Below are 20,243 nucleotides of genomic sequence, written 5' to 3'. Positions count from 1 at the left end.
TTCCATCTTTTTCAGGTAAATACTGCCATTCAGTGTCATTTTCCAGAAAATCGTAACACAACTTACGTTTATTCAGCTGTAATTATTGTAAATGATACTCGAAATCCAGCACTTTCAAGTAAGTTTAGACAATTACTTGGTTAAGATGTGCTTATATAAATCTAGTAATAATAGCTGTTATAAGAAAACAATATGTGCATAGAGTGCTTTTCAGAATCACTCAGATTATTGATCAGTTCTCTAATTTAGCTGAATAGCAACTTGTGGTTTCTTTACTTTTATTTCAGTGCACTGAAACATAATTTTTTTAATGTGATGTTAGAAAAAAAATAACAGGAAGAAATAAATCCTGGTGCTTCATTAAGTATGCAATCCTCACTCTTAAATATTTTCTAGAGCGACGGTTTGCAGTAGTAAGGTCTCTAAATGTCTTGGGACAAGCATGTGCCAGCTTTCCATGCTGTTCTGGAGTGGCTTTGGCCCATTCCTCCAGGTTGTTCTGGTTTGTTGATGAATGTGCATTGCAATTTTCAAACTGTGCCATAGATTCTCCATGAGATCAAGGTTTTGACGGGGCCATTCTAAGACATTCTCTATTTTGGTCTTGAGCAGCTCTAAAGTCATTTTGGACTTGTGTTTGGGAACACAGTCCAGCTGAAAGATTAATTTTCAACCACACTTCAGCCAGGTGTACAATATCTACATCTAGAGACAACCATGAGTGAGTTCTGCTTAAAACTGGGTGGGGGCAATTAGACCGCTCACTGAATGTCACATATCTAAACCAATCCAATGCCTCATGAAGGTGGTGCTCAAAGTAGGGGCATTGATTTTGAACTGACAGACAGCAAGCTTCTGATTATGGTGAGCCATCAACAGTCAAAAAGTCTCCTAAAAAAACCCTTCTTCTTCTTCTTCTTTTGCCTGTTCCTGTTAGGGGTTGCCACGGCGGATCATCTTCTTCCATATCTTTCTGTCCTCTGCATCTTGTTCTGTTACACCCATCACCTGCATGTCCTCTCTCACCACATCCATAAACCTTCTCTTAGGCCTTCTTCTTTTCCTCTTCCCTGGCAGCTCTGTCCTTAGCATCCTTCTCCCAATATACCCAGCATCTCTCCTCTGCACATGTCCAAACCAATGCAATCTCGCCCCTCTGACTTTGTCTCCCAACCGTCCAACTTGAGCTGACCCTCTAATGTACTCATTTCTAATCTTATCCATCCTCGTCACACCCAGTGCAAATCTTAGCATCTTTAACTCTGATACCTCCAGTTCTGTCTCCTGCTTTCTGGTCAGTGCCACTGTCTCCAACCCATATAACATAGCTGGCCTCACGACTGTCCTGTAGACCTTCCCTTTCACTCTTGCTGATACCCGTGTAGACATATAATTATGTGCCATTTGTGCAGAAAGCTCATTGCACGTTTTAAAAAGAAACATAACCTGATGCAAGAGAAAAACATTTCTGCATTTATGTAACATCATAATATGCATTGGCAGTCAAGGGCTTCATTGGATGAATGGTAAACTTGAATGATATGTTGTCGCTGGGGCTGTGTTTGCTCTCTTTTGTTCAACGTTACAGTGCAGGACCATTAATTCAATGTAATCTTGAAATAACTGGCAGCTATATTTCTGAAAATATGAACTGCAAAATGTGCATTTTAAGTTAAACAATGTGTCACACTCCATAAGGACTGCTGTTAAGAGGGGTGATAACGAAATGCCACAGAAGATGCAGATTTCAGTACTCCAAACACCAGAATAAAAAAATTTGCCTAACGACACCAGTAAAGCATGGAGAAGGCATCACAGCACCCACCTTATGACTGTACGTCTAAGTGAATAACTAAAGGAAGTTAATGTTACTGTCTAATTGGAAATGCAAACATGCCATGCTAGAGCATAGCCATGGCATCTTAAAATGTTCTGTAGCCATAGACCACAATGCTTATCTAAACACTATTTGTTGTTGTTATGTCATATAGTGATACAATAGGTATAATGACAGAAAGATGTTGTAGCAGACAGAAGCACTTCTGTGGAGCCCAATAGCTGCAATGGTCCATGGGTTTCTGTCTGTCTCTTCTGACACAGCACTCATTACAACAAGCAAATTAATTATTAAGCTTCAGTTACCTTGTGCTACTGAGCTCCTGAATGGATTACAGCAAGTTTAGCCACTTATATTTTCTCTGCATCAAGTCTTTTGTCCAGTATCTTTTGCTCGCTCCGTGAAACCCTGATGTTGGTGTAAAATGCGCAGACTGGAGAAATTACAAAGAAGCCCTATGGGTGTAAGCATTTACAGCTACAGATTTTTTTATTCACTACAAACCTTTTAATGGGTTGTCCACAGACATGTGTTCTTGTTTCAGAATCACATATGGCCCTGCGAGACTAAAAACTGAGAAAGCAGAACAGTTCTGTTCAAAGGAGCGATGTCCCTCTTTTGCCTCCCTGAGGCACCAGGCCTGTAGGTACATCTTTACTTCAGACTTAAGTCCTGAACTCTGCAGCTTCTTTTTAAGAGACAGCCTTTTCTGGGCAGTATTTGGGTATTTTAACATCCTTTCCACTTCTTGATAATTGAACCAGCAGGGCCCACTGGGATATCCAAACTCTTAGAAATTATTGCCTTTGGATTATTTATCTCTAACTTCTTTGGAGATCACTTCGGTCTTTTTTAAGATTCACAGCCTGAATACTAACCCCTTAACTCTGTGGGTTTTATTTTAACGATTGACTGGCCAGTTGTACTACACTTGTGTCTCAGTTAGGCAGTTTTCCACAGCAAAAGGATTGAATATTTATGTGATCAACTTTGTTTTCATTCCTAAGATTTTTTTTTCTAATATAAGATAATTTTACATTAAAAACTCAAAATTTTTAGTGCTTTCCCAGCAAACAAAATTAAAGGACTGATCACTGCTCTGAATACTTGGCTTAATGTATTTCCTGGAGTATCAGTTGATGTAACAGTTCTTACTCTAAAGTTATAACTCCAAGAGACTGCTTTTAAAAAATGAGAGTTTAAAAATGTCATTCATTGATGTATCGGTGTATTTAGAGACAATACCTGTACTGGTAGCTTATGAGTGATGTAGTAATAATCTTCCTTTCTTATTTACAGCCTATGTTAAAGTGTACATTTCTGTAATACCTGTTCAGCATCAACTTCAGTGTATTACTTCAAATATTAAAGTTCAAAGGACAACTCTCATGGGTACCGTAGTGGATAGGGTGAATGTAACAGATGTAACAAACCATCACTGTGTATTAAACAGAATGTGGTTTAGAGTCATCAACAAAACTCCATCACCTTCTGCATTCTTCATAGATCCTCGAACTGGTGAGTCCAGAGTTTTGTTACAATTTATACTTTTCACTTAAAAGTAAAAAAATACCAATAATAATAAAAGGAAATTAGCTAACAAACTTTAGAAACTGTTAATAACTCCTCTCATTGTTTTCGTTGTAGTCATGCATTGATATTTTTTAAAAAAAGGAAATTTTATTGTATATATGCATTTTCTGGTAATGATCTGCAGGAAACACAGAAACATTAATCTGCTCATTTTTGAATTAGCTAATCCCACTGAAGGGTCGCGGAGTGATGGAGCCTCTCCTTCAGACAGTTTCAGTACATACCAGCCTGGGCCATGGCAGGACATACCCACTCACACCGAACCAATTTAGAGTTTCCAATAAATCTAACCTTCATGTCTTTCTGATGCAGAAGAAAGATGAAAACCACACAGACACAGGACGTATGTGCAACCCCCTCAAAGACAAAGACCACAGTGGAAATCAAAACCAGGTTACTAGAGCTGTGAAGCAGTGGTGTTAATCACTGCACTACCATAGTTGCCATTAGGGGAATCACTCATGTTAAATGTATTATATTATAACGAACTCTGGTTCCACACCTTGGATGGCCATGCTCCTCAAGTGGAGGTGGACTATGTTAGGGTACTGGAATACGAGGGGGAATCAAGCTAAACTTAGAAAATGTGATTTATCAGAAAATAGAACAACCTTAACAAAACTGATAATGTCATTTCTTTATGTCGTCTCCACCTTTCTCAATGCACTTGCACCACCTGCTTGAAAGTGCCTGGATTCCAGCAGAATAAAAGGTTTTGTCTTGTCCTCGCAACAACTTGTGCACCCGAGTTATTGTTGAACATTACATGCTGAGAGGTACACTTAATCTTAGCACCTGGATAAAGACACACACTGAGGAGAACATGCCAACTCCACACTGGCAGTGACTGGGATGGAAATTAAGCTGCTCTTTATATTTTATATTAACATTGAAGGCAAATGTACTTTTACCCCAATTGTGTTATAAGGATTGGAATGGGACTGTCTCAGTACATTTTCTGATTATTTAATTTTTTTTCATCCTTTGTAGGGTTTATTCATCTCATGAATAATTTGGAACATGAAACACAAACTGTTTTCAGCCTGACACTTCATGTTTCAGTGTACAGGAATACGCCCAATGTATCCATCTGTACCATCACTATTCTAGTGGAGGTAAATATTAATGGAGTATATTTGTATTGTGAAGGGCAGGTCACTCCTTAAGTCCAAATAAAAAAGGAGAAGCAAATTGTACTTTTTTATCATGCATTCTCATATACACATAACTGAAATCATCTTAATAAAAATAAAAAAAAATTTCAATTGAAGAAAATAAATACAAATGCACTGTATATTGTGTTTTGCAATGCCATTTAAAAATATATACTCTTTGAACATCCTACTTAATAATTTTACCTCTCTCCCCTTTACGGATGCTGTTGTCGGAACTCTTCTGAATATAATGGGAGATGGACATGGACAGGGAGACACTATTAAAGGCCTCTCTAGGCTCCACTGCTTGTCTTGTCACACGTTTAGCCAAACGATGTATCCTGGGGTCTCTGAATAGCCTGAGGCTGCCTGCCTCATATCTACAAATCTTTTAATAATAATAATAATAATAAATAATAATAATGATAATAATACATTTTATTTATATAGCACCTTTATCATGCTCTCTAGACTCTTAAAAATGATACAAATAGTTCCTGCATACAACAATAAACAAATAAACACAGGATATACAAAGGCAGAATAAAAGAAAGAATAAACCAGTGCTGTTTAGACAGTCATAGCCATATACTAAATACTAAATTCAATACTAAAAGAAATGCCTGAAAAAAATCACATAATTTTTGATATAACACACACACAAATCATCCTCAGCATCTGGACAGGTGGTAAGGTAAGTTAAACGCTTTCCAGAACAGATGAGTTTTAAGTTATTTTTTAAAAGAATGGAGTCATCTGATCTAATTAATTTCAGGAGGTCATTCCATAGTCTTAGCATTATACAGTTGAAAGTCCTGTCACCCATAGAGTGCAGGTTAGTGTGAGGCACAACAAGATTGGCAGAATCAGAGGACCTCAGTGGGCAAGAGGAGCACAGTGATGGAGAAGGTCACTGATGTAGTCCGGTGCAAGGCTATTTAAAGCTTTGTAGGTTGCTAAAAGAATTTTATTGTTGTTTCTGTGAGACAGAGGGAGCCAGTGAAGAGAAGTAAGATGAGTCTGATGTGCTTGCTGTTGTTGGTTTGTGTAAGGACCGTTTAAACTCTACTGTGGCCTGCCTCCTTAGCATACCTGGTTTCCCAGATTTCCAAATTTAGGTGTGTCTGCAGCCATGTGTTGGGAATTGAAATAAATGTTTAACTTTATTTATGAAGGGAATTAGTAGAGTGGATCGAGACTGCTATTTTAAAATGAGTTCAACAAGAACACAGGGACACAGTTGAAAACTTGTTAAGGGTAAATTTTGCACAATCATTAGGAAGTTTTCCTTTACACAGTGAACCATAGACACATGGAATAAGCTACCAAGTAGAGTGGTAGACAATAAGACTTTAGGGACTTTCAAATGTTAGCACAGTCCAGCTGTATTGGGCTGAACAGCCTGTTCACATCTAGATTGTTGTAATGTTCTATTGTTCTAATTTGGCCCAAGGACTCCTGATTGTTTATATGGTAGTGGAAACTGAACTTTACTTATAATTAAGGCACCTCATTTTTCCTGCTTCCTAAAGCCACCATTTTTTGTAAATCCATAGTAGTCTAAGGTGCATGTCCTTGAAACATTTAACTTGAGTGGCAATAAGATAACTCCACAAGTGTGGCCAAGTAGTCAGTGCAGTTTGCCACTAGGATGTTGTGAGTATGTGATGTAATATAACTGTCTTTCTTCTGTCTGGCATATTGAGGCAAGGAGGTGGAGAGTAGTAAGTGTTAGGCTTGTGGTAGGGGGTTTGGTTGGAAAGGTGTAAAATAGACTGAAAGAAGGGAACAGGGAGAGAGACTGACTGAAAAAGTGGAGGCGAATCAGTTACTTATGTTAACACTTACTTGGAAAAAAATGCAAAGCCTAAAGCAAAAGCAAACCATCTGCTTTTAGGTATAGTTTGGGTATCGGACATGTGGTTGGCCGCATCAGTATTTGGCACATACATGTTTATAGTTTCCTTTATACATTTAGATCTTTTTAATATATAAATAGCATTTACCGTAGGTCAACAGATATCTTTAAGTCTGTGTTGGAGTTGTGGTTGGAGCAAAGCAAGGCATAAAATAATACTCATCAGAATAAAAATATTTCACTTACATTCCAATAATGTTAAAATTTTCTCTTTTAAACAGTAACTGAGCTGAGACTGCAACCAAAGAATTATTTTGTATGCAAAGCAAAGACCAAGAAAAAATGCAAAGAGCAGAAAAAGAAACCTTCACAAGTAGTTAACATATAAAGTTGTCCTATAGTTACTGGATGATATTATTCTTATTTTAAGTGACTGTCTGCGAAGATGATGTTTTTATTATTATTATTATTATTATTATTATTATTATTGTGAATTTCCCATTGGGATTAATAAAGTATCTATCTATCTATCTATCTATCTATCTATCTATCTATCTATCTATCTATCTATCTGTCTGTCTGTCTGTCTGTCTGTCTGTCTGTCTATCTATCTATCTATCTATCTATCTATCTATCTATCTATTATTATTATTATTATTATTATTATTATGTTGTATATTAAATAATAAACATTGCTGTTTTTCTTAAGGAAACTCTCTTGCAGTGCAATTCTTTGAATACCTATAGTATCCTGTCAACAACTCCACCAGGCACACTTGTGTTTACACCTCATTGTTCTTCACCATCCACTTTGTCCTTTCATATTGTGGGAGGTAAGATGTTCTCTTTATGACATGCACTGTGTTTTGACATATTTTATATTTCTCTGTCTTCATGTCCGGTGTGAAATAATAATAGGGAGCATAACTAAAGAGTGCCATTTATTATCTGATTACTGCTCCCACACCTTATGAAATAACATTTATGAAACCAGTACGATTTCCTTTATCAGCTTGCCTTTTAACATTATGCTAAAATTATACACTTAAACAATTCTTGGCTTTTTTCTAGGTTTTCTAATCAATACATTATTCATTGTTTTCATGTTATACTCTATATGTTAAAACCAATTGTCATTTTTTTCCTAACCAGCAATGTAAATAAAATGTATTCGATGTATCAAAGTCATTGGGTTCATACAGTGTGGTGTTACTTCTCTATTATAAAGAGAACCCCACCTTTACCCCCATATATTGTAGAAAAATGTTTAAGATGTGAAATTGAATTCAAGAACTGGTTGACGTTAATCCATCAGTTAATTATTTATCAGTTTTGCTTTTGGCAATTACAGTAATTAATGTTTAGCATGAGCGGCAATAAGATCACTCCACAAGTGTGGAGTTTGCTACTATTAGTGAGTATGTGACATAATTTAAATGTATTTCTTCTGTCTGGCACATTAAGGCAGGGAGGTGATGGGCAGTAAGTGGTTGTTTTAAGAAACAGAATAATACAATTTATTGATAAACATGATAATTATAGAAATACGATAATAATTCTTTGCATTTATATAGCACTTTTCTCACTACTGAAAGCGCTCAGCAATTGCAGGTTAAGGGCCTTGCTCAAGGGCCCAACAGAGCAGAGTCCCTATTGGCATTTACGGGATTCGAACCGTCAACCTTCCGATTGCCAGTACAGATCCCTAGCCTCAGAGCCACCACTCCACCAATTTATGACTGAAAATATATTGTTATATTAGACAGGATGCAAGACAGACAAACATATAATATAGTAGAGGCTAGCTGTTTACTGGCTATTTAGAATTCTAATTTATCTTGGCACAAATAAACACTTTTACGATACCGAGTCTTTAACACTTTGAATGCGAATTGTGAGTTAACTTGTATCTCATTGAGCCTGTCAAGATGCAACATACGAGAAAACTTCTATCTCAGTATGTAGTCACTGTTGATGCAGACAGCTTGCTGGCGATATTTGCTGCTGCATCTCATTTACGTATTACAGTGCTGCCCATGTAGTGGAAAGCCATAGAAATATTTTTTTTGGTGGCAAAAGCTTACTGAAAATAGTGTTCTAAATATACAGTCCGTAGTTTTGTTGTCATGAAAAATGTATAAAGCTGCTGATGTTTTGAACCAAGTAGATTTTGGTAAAATACATATTTTGATTATAATGACATCTCTGTAGGTTCTGGAACTGATGTGGCCACGACTGTCAAGACAGCACTACATGGACATTCTGTTGTCCTCTGAATGCAAACAGTCACCAATGTAGACAGTGCAAGGAAACATGTTATATTTGTGGCACAAGTGCTTCTAAGCCTGCACTTTGTATGGCGCCATGCTTCTAGGGCTTTCATTCAAACAGAGACATTTACATGATGCTGGTGGTCCTAGTTAAAGTTAAAGTAAACAGTTTCTGTACACTTTTGACAGAGTTACCATTGCATTCTAATTCATTTGTTTACATTCTTTACAATTTTTGATAAAGTTCAGAATTTATCATATATCTATAGATCTGTTCTGCAGCATTCTGGTAATAAATGGTCCACCGTTCAGTGTGTTAAGGATGATGTCTGGAGTGGAGTTGTAAGTCATTGCTCCGCATTCAAGAGGACACTTCTTGTATTGGAGTGCACTCTAGTCTTTTGTTACATGGTCTTTTGCCCGTGGAGTGAGTGTGGTGCTGCTGTCCTCAGCCTGCCGTTAGATTCTTTGCTATGCCCTCTGAAACTTCATAGGGAAAAGCATTACTCTTTTTGGCACAAGTGTGTTGCTTCCAAAGTTCCCTTCTTGAAGTAATGTCTGCTTCTCAGACTGAGCTTTGTCACTGGCACAGAGCTTGGCTTGGCAGAGTGGATCTTAGAAGTAGTCCAGGGTGTCCAACTCCAAAGCTAGTTTCCAGGCCAAAGAAAGTTTGTGAGCTTTTTGTTCTGCAGAGAGTGGGTAGCTTCTCAACCCCAAAAGAGAGTAGTTTGTCAGCTTTCAGCTCCCCTCCAAAGAGCCAGAATAGATTAATGCAGCTAGTTTTGAAGGAAGATGTAACCTCTGGTGATTGGAACAAAGTCACTACCGGTTGCAGAACCAGTGCCTGCTTATGGGTGCCTTATTTTGACCATCACATCCAGTCAGAGTTTAGTTTACAGTGTGAGATATGGCCGGCCATTCATCCCGGCCAATACCCCCAGGCCGCTAGATGGAGCCCTCCCTGTAGCATGGAAGTGCCCCGACACCGTGGGGCCCATCAGAGGACGCTGCAGGGAGGCTCAAGGACTCTTACATGCCCACATGATCACATGACAAGAAGAAACAACGTGCTTCCGGGTTGAGGAAAAGGACTTTTACCCTGACCCGGAAGTCATAAGGACTTGTGGATTGTTGGACAGGAACACCTCTGGTTCAGGGGGTATAAAGGACTCTTGGAAACACCAGACGAGTGAGCTGAGCTGGGTGGAAGGGTGGCAACGTGTCTGGAAGAGGAGGATTGGTTTATTGTATTGATTATTTATGAGTATTGTGGAGAGAAGGGTGCTTGGTGCACATTATTATTATAATAAATTCAATATTTGGACTTTTATCTGGTGTCTGACGTCTGGTCTGAGGGTTCAAGGGGTCACGGAAACCTTAATCTTTCACAACAGTTACAAGCCTAAAAGAAATGTACATTTGGGCCCCTTTTTGGCTGAAGGAGTCTCTGCCTTACACCTTCATTATCAGATGAAGTACAAAGCAGACCAAAGTGTTGGTAGAGCCCCAATTCAGGCATTCACTCAGGAGTGTATGTGGGGTGCAAACGGCTTTCTGCATCCCTGATAAATCTGCTGTCTTAACAGGCCTTGTGTGCCACTAAAAGCAAAATTGGCAATGTCTACTTTGTTCTATAAAAGACAGACATATTTGAGCTGTTGCCTTATTAAAAGAGTAACTTTTTCCCACTTAAGGACTGAAACCAAGACAAGAGAAAAATAAATGCTTCAAAATATTAATAATGGTTTCATAAGACCTTTAATCTTTCTAACTGGTGCAAGGATCCTTCATTTGTGTAATAGTTGTAAAATCCTCAAAAAGTAAAAAGTAACTAGCCCTTTTTATTTTTTCAATTTTTTTAACATGTAATGGGTGGAACTCCAAGAGTTGGGGCCATCACAACATCAATGCTTAGGGACCAGCCTCAGCGTTTATATTTGAGCTGAGGAGTTAGGTCCCTCAGAGCACTATTGGTTGATTGTTGTGGTGTAAGGATCATTATAATAAGTGTCCAGGAAATATTTTATTTTATTTATTTACTTTCATACTTTCATGGTTTGTGTTTGTGGGTACAGGCCACTTGTTTCTTTCAATGCAAGCGCTCTTTCATAAGGAACCTACAACAATAATGGGCCAAAAGTCTTATGATCTCAAAAAAAGACGTCTGACAAACAAGAGAAGATCATTCAGTTCATCAAGCTTGTTTGTTTAGCTAATAGTAAAGTCCCAATATCTCATCTAGATGCTTTTCAAAAGCTACATGACTAGGTATTTTTTTTCCAGAAACTCTTTTTGTGTGATACGCTTCCTGCATTCCATGTAAAATGCACTTTCTCTCTTAATATCCACTGGTGTCATAGAGTATGTCATTTATTTACTATTTCATCCATCCATCCATCCATTTTCCAACCCGCTGAATCCGAACACAGGGTCACGGGGGTCTGCTGGAGCCAATCCCAGACAACACAGGGTACAAGGCAGGAAACAATCCTGGGCAGTGTGCCAACCCACCGCAGTACTATTTCATTTAAATGATTATATTGGATGCCCTTTAGGAATGATGTGATGAATTTTGTTTAGTACACTCAAGTTTCAGATAACTTTGAGTTAGGACAGAAAGTTTGTGAATTAAGCACCTCCTTGTTCATTTCCATGTGTTATCCTGGTCATCATTACAACACCATGAGGTTTGTCCATGCCCTCACAATATGCACCTCTCTGTCAACTCGATGGTATGCATTATCATCTAATACTGTCTCACTGCACTTAACAGTTTAGTGTATCGAAGAAATAAATTGATAAATATGAGGGTTTCATGCACAAATGAAAGTTCCCCAGGAAGATAGTACAATGGAAATGAAGAACCACTGTTGCTTTGCATGACTAAGGAATGTTTAAAGAAATTGAAATATTTAATGAAGTGTTTTCCTCATGTTCTGGTCTATCAGTAATACAATGCAGATTTGCATACAGAGAAATATAAATTACAAGATATAAGGTGTTGTTTTTAAAAAAGATTATTTTATGAAAGTAGAATAAATATTTGCATTTCCCTGCTCTAATTGACAGGGAATATCAACGAGAAGTTCTATATTCTACCTATAACAGATGGAACAATATACACAACGAGTCCATTTTCTTATGACTTACCTGGAGTGATTGACCCCACCTCATTTGAACTCCTGGTCCAGGTGAAGGAAGAAGAATTTCCACACCGCTCTGTTACTTTGACAGTCATTATTCATGTGACACTCAGCCATGTCACTACAGTTACAACTACACAAACCACAAAGGTAAACTCTATTAGCCTATTTGTTTTAACAGATTAAACAACCTCTCCCTTTTATTATCAAGACTTTTATTTCTCCACAGGCAACAAGTGACAAAAAGTTGATTTTAGAGTATTGTTATGATCATAATGGATTTATCAATCTCTTCAGTAATTTAGAATCATTTTATGAATATGTTTTATTTGATTGCAAACAAGCATTTATTTTATTAAAATATTTAAAATTGTAAGCTTTAGGAAAAATGTGTTTGTTCTAAAGTTCTTATTCTTGGTGGATGACAGTTTCTATCCGATTACTATCGTCAAGGTTTAGTGGTGCATATTTTTACACAAGAATTAGAAATACATATAAACTATTTACAGAGAAAGGCAACACAAACTCTGAACAGAATTTCAGAAGAGAGCAGAAGTAATTGCATTCAGCTAAAGATTTAACAAAACATAATATTCTCAGAATAAATTAACTATAATAATTCAAAACTGAATACTATGGGGTTATGAAGGGTCAGATGTTAAAAGGAGTTAACCCTGGACTGGACACCAGTCTGCTACAGGGCCCACTCAAACTGGCCAATGTTCAAAGTCACATGAAAATTAACATTCAACAATTAACTCTGGGATAGGAAAGGAAAACTGGCAGGAAATACCTGCAGAACAAACCACCAAGACTCAGGGACAATATTCAGACTCCACACAGACAGTGACCTGGCTTGGATTCATACAGCAGCAGCACTAACCACTGCACCCCTAACCAGAGGTTTGTTTAATTAAATGAATGTCTGTAGTCTGCAACCTTTATTGTTTTCATAACAATATTGAAAACCATGACAAATAGGCTGTTTGTGGCAGCAGACATGGCTATGACATGTGATGGGAATGATAGTTCATTTAAAAATTTAATCCAATCATTTTTTCTATGAACAATTGAGATGTCTTGATTTTCTGAAACTTGTGTGGAATTAATCATTATTAATGCTGTATTATTTTATTTTATGGGCACTATCATTTTATGCTGTTTTCCTATTGATATAGCTGTGTTGCTTACTTTTGCAATCCCGCTCGCTGTCACATCACCCGTGTTGTATTGTGTATTGATGCTTTTAGGATGGTGTGGTATAGCGGGTCTACAGCTCAGATCAAAGGCCACTTTTTAAATGAATAATCACCACTTAGAGAGGGGACGTGGTAGTGTGGCCAGAGCGGTTCCCGAGTGAATTTGTGATGCGGACGATCCTTGCTTAAGTGCACAGGTGAGGAGTCGTCCGCATCCGAAATTGTTGCTGGGAGCTGCTGATTGCCACACCTGATCCATGTCCCCGGAGCATATAATAGAAGCGTCAGGAGGTCAGGAGGTGGAGAAGAAAAAAAGAAGGAAAAAAAGAAGAAGAAGAACAACAACAGCCACAACATTTATTTATATAGCACATTTTCACACAAAAAATGTAGCTCAAAGTGCTTTACAAAATGAAGAAAAGAAAAATAAAAGACAAAGTAAGAAATTAAAATAAGACAACATTAAGAGTAAGGTCTAATGGCCAGGGAGGACAGAAAAAGCAAAAGAAAACTCCAGACAGCTGGAGAAAAAAATAAAATCTGTAGGGGTTCCAGGCCATGAGACCACCCAGTCCCCTCTGGGCATTCTACCTAACAAAAATGAAATAGTCCTCTTTTTATTTAGGGTTCTCACGGAAGGACTTGATGATGATGGTCATGCAGACTTCTGGCTTTTAATCCATCAATGTTGGAACATCATGTTGTTTTGATTAGGTGGTGGTGGCGCAGGCTGCCACCACAAAGAAACCGGAAAAAGAAACAGAAGAGAGAGTAGGGGTTAGTACGGATTTTAGAGCCACCATGAATAGTTACTTGTAATGAATTGAATATGCAGAGTATCAGGATTAAATTAAAGTGAAGTTATAAGAAGGCCATGTTAAAATAATGTGTTTTTAGCAGTTTTTTGAAGTGCTCCACTGTATTAGCCTGGCGAATTCCTATTGGCAGGCTATTCCAGATTTTAGGTGCATAACAGCAGAAGGCCACCTCACCACTTCTTTTAAGTTTTGCTCTTGGAATTCTAAGGAGACACTCATTTGAGGATCTAAGGTTACGATTTGGAATATAAGATGTCAGACATTCCGATATATAAGATGGGGCGAGATTATTTAAGGCTTTATAAACCATACGCAGAATTTTAAAGTCAATCCTGAATGACACAGGTAACCAGTGTAGTGACATCAAAACTGGAGAAATGTGCTCGGATTTTCCTTTACTAGTTAGGATTCTAGCAGCTGCATTCTGCACTAGTTGCAAACGATTTATGTCTGTTTTGGGTATTCCTGAGAGGAGTGTGTTACAGTAATCTAGTCAACTGAAAATAAAAGTTTGAACTAATTTCTCGGCATCTTTCAATGATATAAGAGGTCTAACTTTTGCTATGTTTCTTAAGTGAAAAAATGCTGTCCTAGTGGTCTAATGAATATGCGATTTAAAATTCAGGTTACAGTCAACAGTTATCCCTAAGCTTTTTACCTCCGTCTTGACTTTTAATCCTAATGCATCAAGTTTATTTCTAATAACCTCATTGTATCCATTATTGCCAATCACTAAGATTTCAGTTTTCTCTTTATTTAGCTTGAGAAAATTACTATTCATCCATTTAGTAATACAAGTTAGACATTGTGTTAGTGAATCAAGAGAATCGGGGTCATCAGGTGCTATTGATAAATACAGCTGTGTGTCATCAGCATAGCTGTGGTAGCTCACGTTGTGTCCTGAGATAATCTGACCTAACGGAAGCATGTAGATTGAGAAGAGCAGTGGACCCAGGATAGAGCCTTCTGGAACACCATATAGAATATCATGTGTCCTCAAAGTATAATTACCACAACTAACAAAGAATTTTCCACCCATTAAGTATGACTCAAACCAATTTAAGGCCCAGAGAGACCCAACCACTGACTAAGGCAATTTATAAGAATACTGTGAAAATTGTATCAAATGCGGCACTCAGATCTAAGAGGATGAGAAGAGATAAACAGCCTCTGTCTGCATTAACCCGCAAGTCATTTACTACTTTAACGAGTGAAGTTTCTGTACAATAGAATGTTTATTCAAGTGATCATTTAGCTGTGTAATGACTGCCTTATCTTAAGAAAGGCAGGTTAGAAATAGGTGTAAAATTGTCATAAACAGAGGAGTCGAGATTATTTTTCTTAAGCAGGGGTTTAACAATAGCAGTCTTAAGACAGTCTGGGAAGACCCCCATATCTAATGATGAATTTACTATGTCAAGCACACTATCAATTAGAACATTGGATACTTCTTTGAAAAGACTTGTTGGTATTGGGTCGAGGACACTGATGGAGGGTCTCAGTTGAAAAATTATTCTTTATAGATCAGGTAAATCTATGCTGGTAAAAGAACCCCAAGTTTTTAAAAGGAGTAACTTTAACAACTCATATTTCATTAGGAGGTGAATCCCTGAGGCTTGTTTATGTGGCACGCACAACTTTAGGTTCTTTTGATCAATTTTTCAAAGGGGACTTATTGGTTTACCCTTTAGCATAAGGGTGTAATTTCCTGCACAAACTATTGTCCAAAGATAGTCTAAAAAAAACCGTTTTCAGGTGTTGAGGGGCAAATTTTGGCAGGAACCCCAAAAAGGTCAACATCTTGCATAACTAAATTTTAATTCATATGCGGGGACTATCTTGTACCGATGATATAGAAAGGTGATAAACAAATAAAATCGAAGTGATTCTTTTAAACACAAAAAGACCCAGAAGAGGAACTTTAACTTTTTAATACATTCCCTAAAGAATTAGTGAATTTGAAAAATAATGACATAAAGCATAGAAGGAAGAAGAAGAGAGAATGAAGGGGAGGGCAAAAAGACTCATTCATAATCAACACCCCTGCAATCTGACAAGGTTTTGAATGGAGTTTACTGTAAATAGGACAGTTTTAGATGACTGCCCAAACAATAGCAAACCTTCATAAACCAGGGGGCTTAAGTAGTTCTTTATTGTTTTTAAGCTTTGCCCTAGAAGATTCATCAACAGTTGGAGTGCTCAGATGCCTTCCAACATCACAGGTGGCACAGTATTTAGATCAGATGGCAGTAGCACAAAGGACCACCACAGAAACTGGAATAGAAAACAGAGAAAATTAGTGGTTAATAACAACAGCATTTATTTATATAGCACATTTTCATTCTAATAATGTAGTTCAAAGTGCTTTACAAGATGAAATAAAAAGGAAGTTAACATAAAACATAAACAAGATTAGGTAAAAAGATTATACATTATATAACGAAGAAAAAGGTGAGGTTGGATGGCTAGGAGGACAGAAGAAACAAAAAAAAAACCCTCCAGTTAGGCTGGAGAAATAAAAAAACAAAATCTGCAGGGGTTCCAAGGCAAAAAGACCGCCCAGCCCCCACCGGGCATTCTGCCTAACACAGATGTTCTAAATCAATCCTCATGGTTTTCAGGCTTCATATGGAAGCATTTCATAATGATAGTCATTTGGACATCTGGGACACCCTCAATTCAATCCATAAACACAGGGGGCAGCATGGTACCTTTATCAAGTGGTGGCCACGATAGAAGAACCAGAAAAGACAGCGAAGAATAGTACAGATTAGTACAGAATTGCAGAACCTGGAGGAAAATGATAATTCAGTGCCCATATGGTGTAGAAGGGATACAACTAAAATGTAGCTATGAAAAAGCTATTTTAAAATAAAGGGTTTTTAGCAGTTCTTTAAATTGTTCTACAGTATTAGTCTGGTAAATTTATATTGTGTACCTCTGCCAAGCTTCTGTTTAGAGATGAGAACAATTCTTACTAGTGTTTATCCTGAATATTGACCATATTGACAATATTGAGTATTGGCTACTTTTCACAATATTTCTTTATTATGAACTAGATAACCACACGAACAACTGAAATCATCACATTATTGGAATATTACTGGTTACCTGATACCTGGTTTATCATTGTTATGATTGTGTTTGGAGTGCTCCTACTGCTCATGCTGTTCATAATCTGGAAAGCCTCCAGAAGGTAGGCATTCAAATTTTCAATCTCTATCAGTCAGGTACATTGTGTTTACTATACTCTTTTATGTAACATCAAAGAAAAAATATAATCTATTTTTACTTGCCATTTATTGCAGTCAAAGTCGACTTGACACTTTACATCACAATCTTTAAGTGTATTTCCTTTCAGCCTGTGACCAGAGACACGAGAAGTGAAAAAAGCTGCAATTGAAATAATTCATCAATAGACATGATGAAGAAGGCTTTTGAAATAAAGCATAACAAAATTGTCAGTGACATTTTTTTTATTTATAAAGATAATTCTAATGGTTTCTCATATGAAAAGGGTTTACAAGAGGGGCTGTAAGGCAGAAAGAGTAGGATATGACGGGCAGCATATTAGAAAAGAAAACTCACAGGAGAGTCAATGAAATTAGGAAACAAAAATGACAGTCAATGGCATAGGCATTACAAAATGCTAGGGTCTTTGAGGGATATGAAACAAACCAGACTACATTCCTTAAACCGCTAGGTGTAACGAGACTTCATCACCGAGGAGTACTGTGAGTGACAAAAGGACTAGGAGACTAAAACAAGATGCTGAATCAGTGAAAACCAGAAACAAATGTAATTACAAACACTATAGAACCAGGCCACCAAAGCAAACAGTGAAAACTGGGAAACACAAGTCAAGATCGAAGAGGGGTTTTCAAATAACCTAATGGAACCTAACACTAGGCCTACTTTGTTTGAAGAAAGTAACTACCACTAATGTTTTTGTTAACTAACTGAGGAGTTTGGCTACAAGGAACTGCTGCTACATTACAGCGATGTGTCTGCTGATGTCACTGATTGCTGTGGGGTCACGTGATAAGATTCCTTTGTCACATAAATATATAACAAAATAAAAAAAAAAATGTAAAATGAGATTGAAATAGTGGAAAATTCCTTGAAGTTGATTCTCTAAAGTAAAAAAAAACCTTGCAATAAGCCAAAATACACATATATGAACATATAATAATGAGACAAAGGGTCTCCTGTTAAGGTTCTGGTACTGTTGGGTTGTTGTTTCTGGAACAACATTAGAGTTGTTGCTGCGGGACTGTCATTCACCTTCAACCAACTAGTTTTAAACTTAGCCTCTGACATCATACAGGAAGGAGTTTATGCTCAAAGACACTTGAGCTCACATTTTTTGTAATAGTACATTACAAAATAGATAGTGGCAGATATTTTTATTGCAAGTACAGAAGGTTCTGCATACACATATATGACTAATATCAAAAGGGTCTTTTTTAATTTAAATGGGGATTTTTGTAAGATGTTATTGTATGAAAATAAGCAAACGTTAACATTATTCAAAGTTATTGTCTGTTTTTACCTGCATTTTTATTACTCTTTAATTTAATATTGTTTTTTGTATCAGTATGCTGCTGCTGGAGTATGTGAATTTCCCCTTTCTATCTATCTATCTATCTATCTATCTATCTATCTATCTATCTATCTATCTATCTATCTATCTATCTATCTATCTATCTATCTATCTATCTATCTATCTATCTATCTATCTATCTATCTATCTATCTATCTATCTATCTATCTATCTATCTAAACCCATAACATACTTGGTTAGTTCCACTATCCCCATCATAAAACTCTTAGGTTGTCTGCAAATAGCTAATAATTTCTTGTCAGCTAGTCAGTGAAGCAATCAAGGCCATGTAGCTTTATATTATACTAGCCATTCCCTGCGGCTCCGCCCACGTGGTAGTGAAACAGGACAGTGAGGAGGGTCCTGCCCGGCTCTCTACTCCTGACGTCACTTTTCTCCCCTTCCCCTCGGCCCACAGCCTCTGTCTCGGATTAGTGCGAATATATCACTCCTGCAAGCGAACTATGATTCTTAGCACGATGAGAGAAGTTTCAAAATCAACTGGAATGTTCAAGCAAATTATAGAAAAAAAACAGATCTAAATCTGTTAAGTAGTTCTCTTGTTCGCTAGCTAAGCGAAGGTAAGGTATGCCCTGAAGCAGACATGTGAATGAGGAGGGCCCCTCCCCTTGGCCTGCGTGTCTCTAAGATTTGCTCAAATAAATCGGTACCGCAAGTGAACTATGATTCTTAGCGCAATGAGAGAGGTCGCAAAATCAACTGGAATGTTCAAGCAAATTATAGAAAAAAACACAATCTAAATCTGTTAAGTAGTTCTCTCATGAAAAGTGGACAGACAGACAGACAGATGTTGCATTTTATATATATCTTCCTCTTCTTTTGGCTGCTCCCATTAGGGGTTGCAACAGCAGATCATCTTCTTCCATATCTTTCTGTCCTCTGCATCTTGTTCTATTATATTATATTATATTATATTATATTATATTATATTATATTATATTATATTATATTATATTATATTATATTATATTATATTATATTATATCATCATTACCTAATTTAAGTGATACACAAAGACATATAATTGTGACTGGTAGTATTTGCATCATAATTGTCAACTACACCACTAAGATCATTGTTAGTAGTGATTTTAATTGTCTTCACTGAAATGTCCTGAAGTAATTTATGTGAATAGTTTACAATTAGGCAACCTAATATTTACTAATAGATTACACTATTATAGAAGTCATAATCTGGCAAAACACAACATAAGCATCTTTTTTTCTTGTAGCCTTTTAGGTCATATGATAAATAAGAAAGTAAATAGGAAAAGCAAACACGAGAAGACCAAAGATATGATGATGAAAGAAGATGAAGCTGTTTTGAATCTCTAGAAGGTAAGACTATTTAATGTTCTGTAAAACAAATTAAGTTTTATAATTAACTCTGAAAATTTTTCAGTAGTTTTCTTCATTGCTAATATTTCAAAGCTCCAATAATAACCACACTAAAGAGTCTGTTAAAGAATTTTCTTATTATCTAAACGTTAATACAACAAGAGCCATGAATTAAAGAAATTAAGGCTAAATGTAGCATTTTTTTAGTTCCAGTTATCAGTTTATTATACTTAGAGCTTTTATAAATATAGATTCTTAGTGATGCTATGTACAAATGGTTCATTAAAAAGCAAAAGCAGTGTCTTCATATGATCTTTTACCACCTTAAAAAAGAAACAGTTTTAAGTGGGGCGGCACGGTGGCACAGTGGTAGCATTAGGAGACCTGGGCTCGCTTCCCGGGTCCTCCCT

The 20,243-nt window shown here is 36.9% G+C and overlaps 1 protein-coding gene across 1 annotated transcript in view; it reads left to right on the top strand.

Annotated features, from left to right (window-relative positions):
• LOC127526683 (cadherin-related family member 4-like) overlaps window positions 1-20,243 on the top strand; it is a 65,479-nt gene that overhangs the window by 11,116 nt on the left and 34,120 nt on the right. Inside the window, exons 6-12 of the mRNA XM_051922810.1 lie at window positions 16-118; window positions 3,137-3,355; window positions 4,421-4,545; window positions 7,152-7,275; window positions 11,782-12,005; window positions 16,932-17,068; window positions 19,728-19,833. Coding sequence (XP_051778770.1) covers window positions 16-118; window positions 3,137-3,355; window positions 4,421-4,545; window positions 7,152-7,275; window positions 11,782-12,005; window positions 16,932-17,068; window positions 19,728-19,830 — 1,035 coding nt within the window. The 3' untranslated portion in view covers window positions 19,831-19,833. The remainder of the gene's footprint in view (window positions 1-15; window positions 119-3,136; window positions 3,356-4,420; window positions 4,546-7,151; window positions 7,276-11,781; window positions 12,006-16,931; window positions 17,069-19,727; window positions 19,834-20,243) is intronic.

This window comes from Erpetoichthys calabaricus, chromosome 2, assembly GCF_900747795.2.
Source record: "Erpetoichthys calabaricus chromosome 2, fErpCal1.3, whole genome shotgun sequence".
In the NCBI taxonomy this organism is placed as follows: Eukaryota; Metazoa; Chordata; class Cladistia; order Polypteriformes; family Polypteridae; genus Erpetoichthys; species Erpetoichthys calabaricus.
The sequence above is the reverse complement of the archived record's forward strand: the minus strand, read 5'-3'. Positions and strand labels throughout refer to the sequence as shown.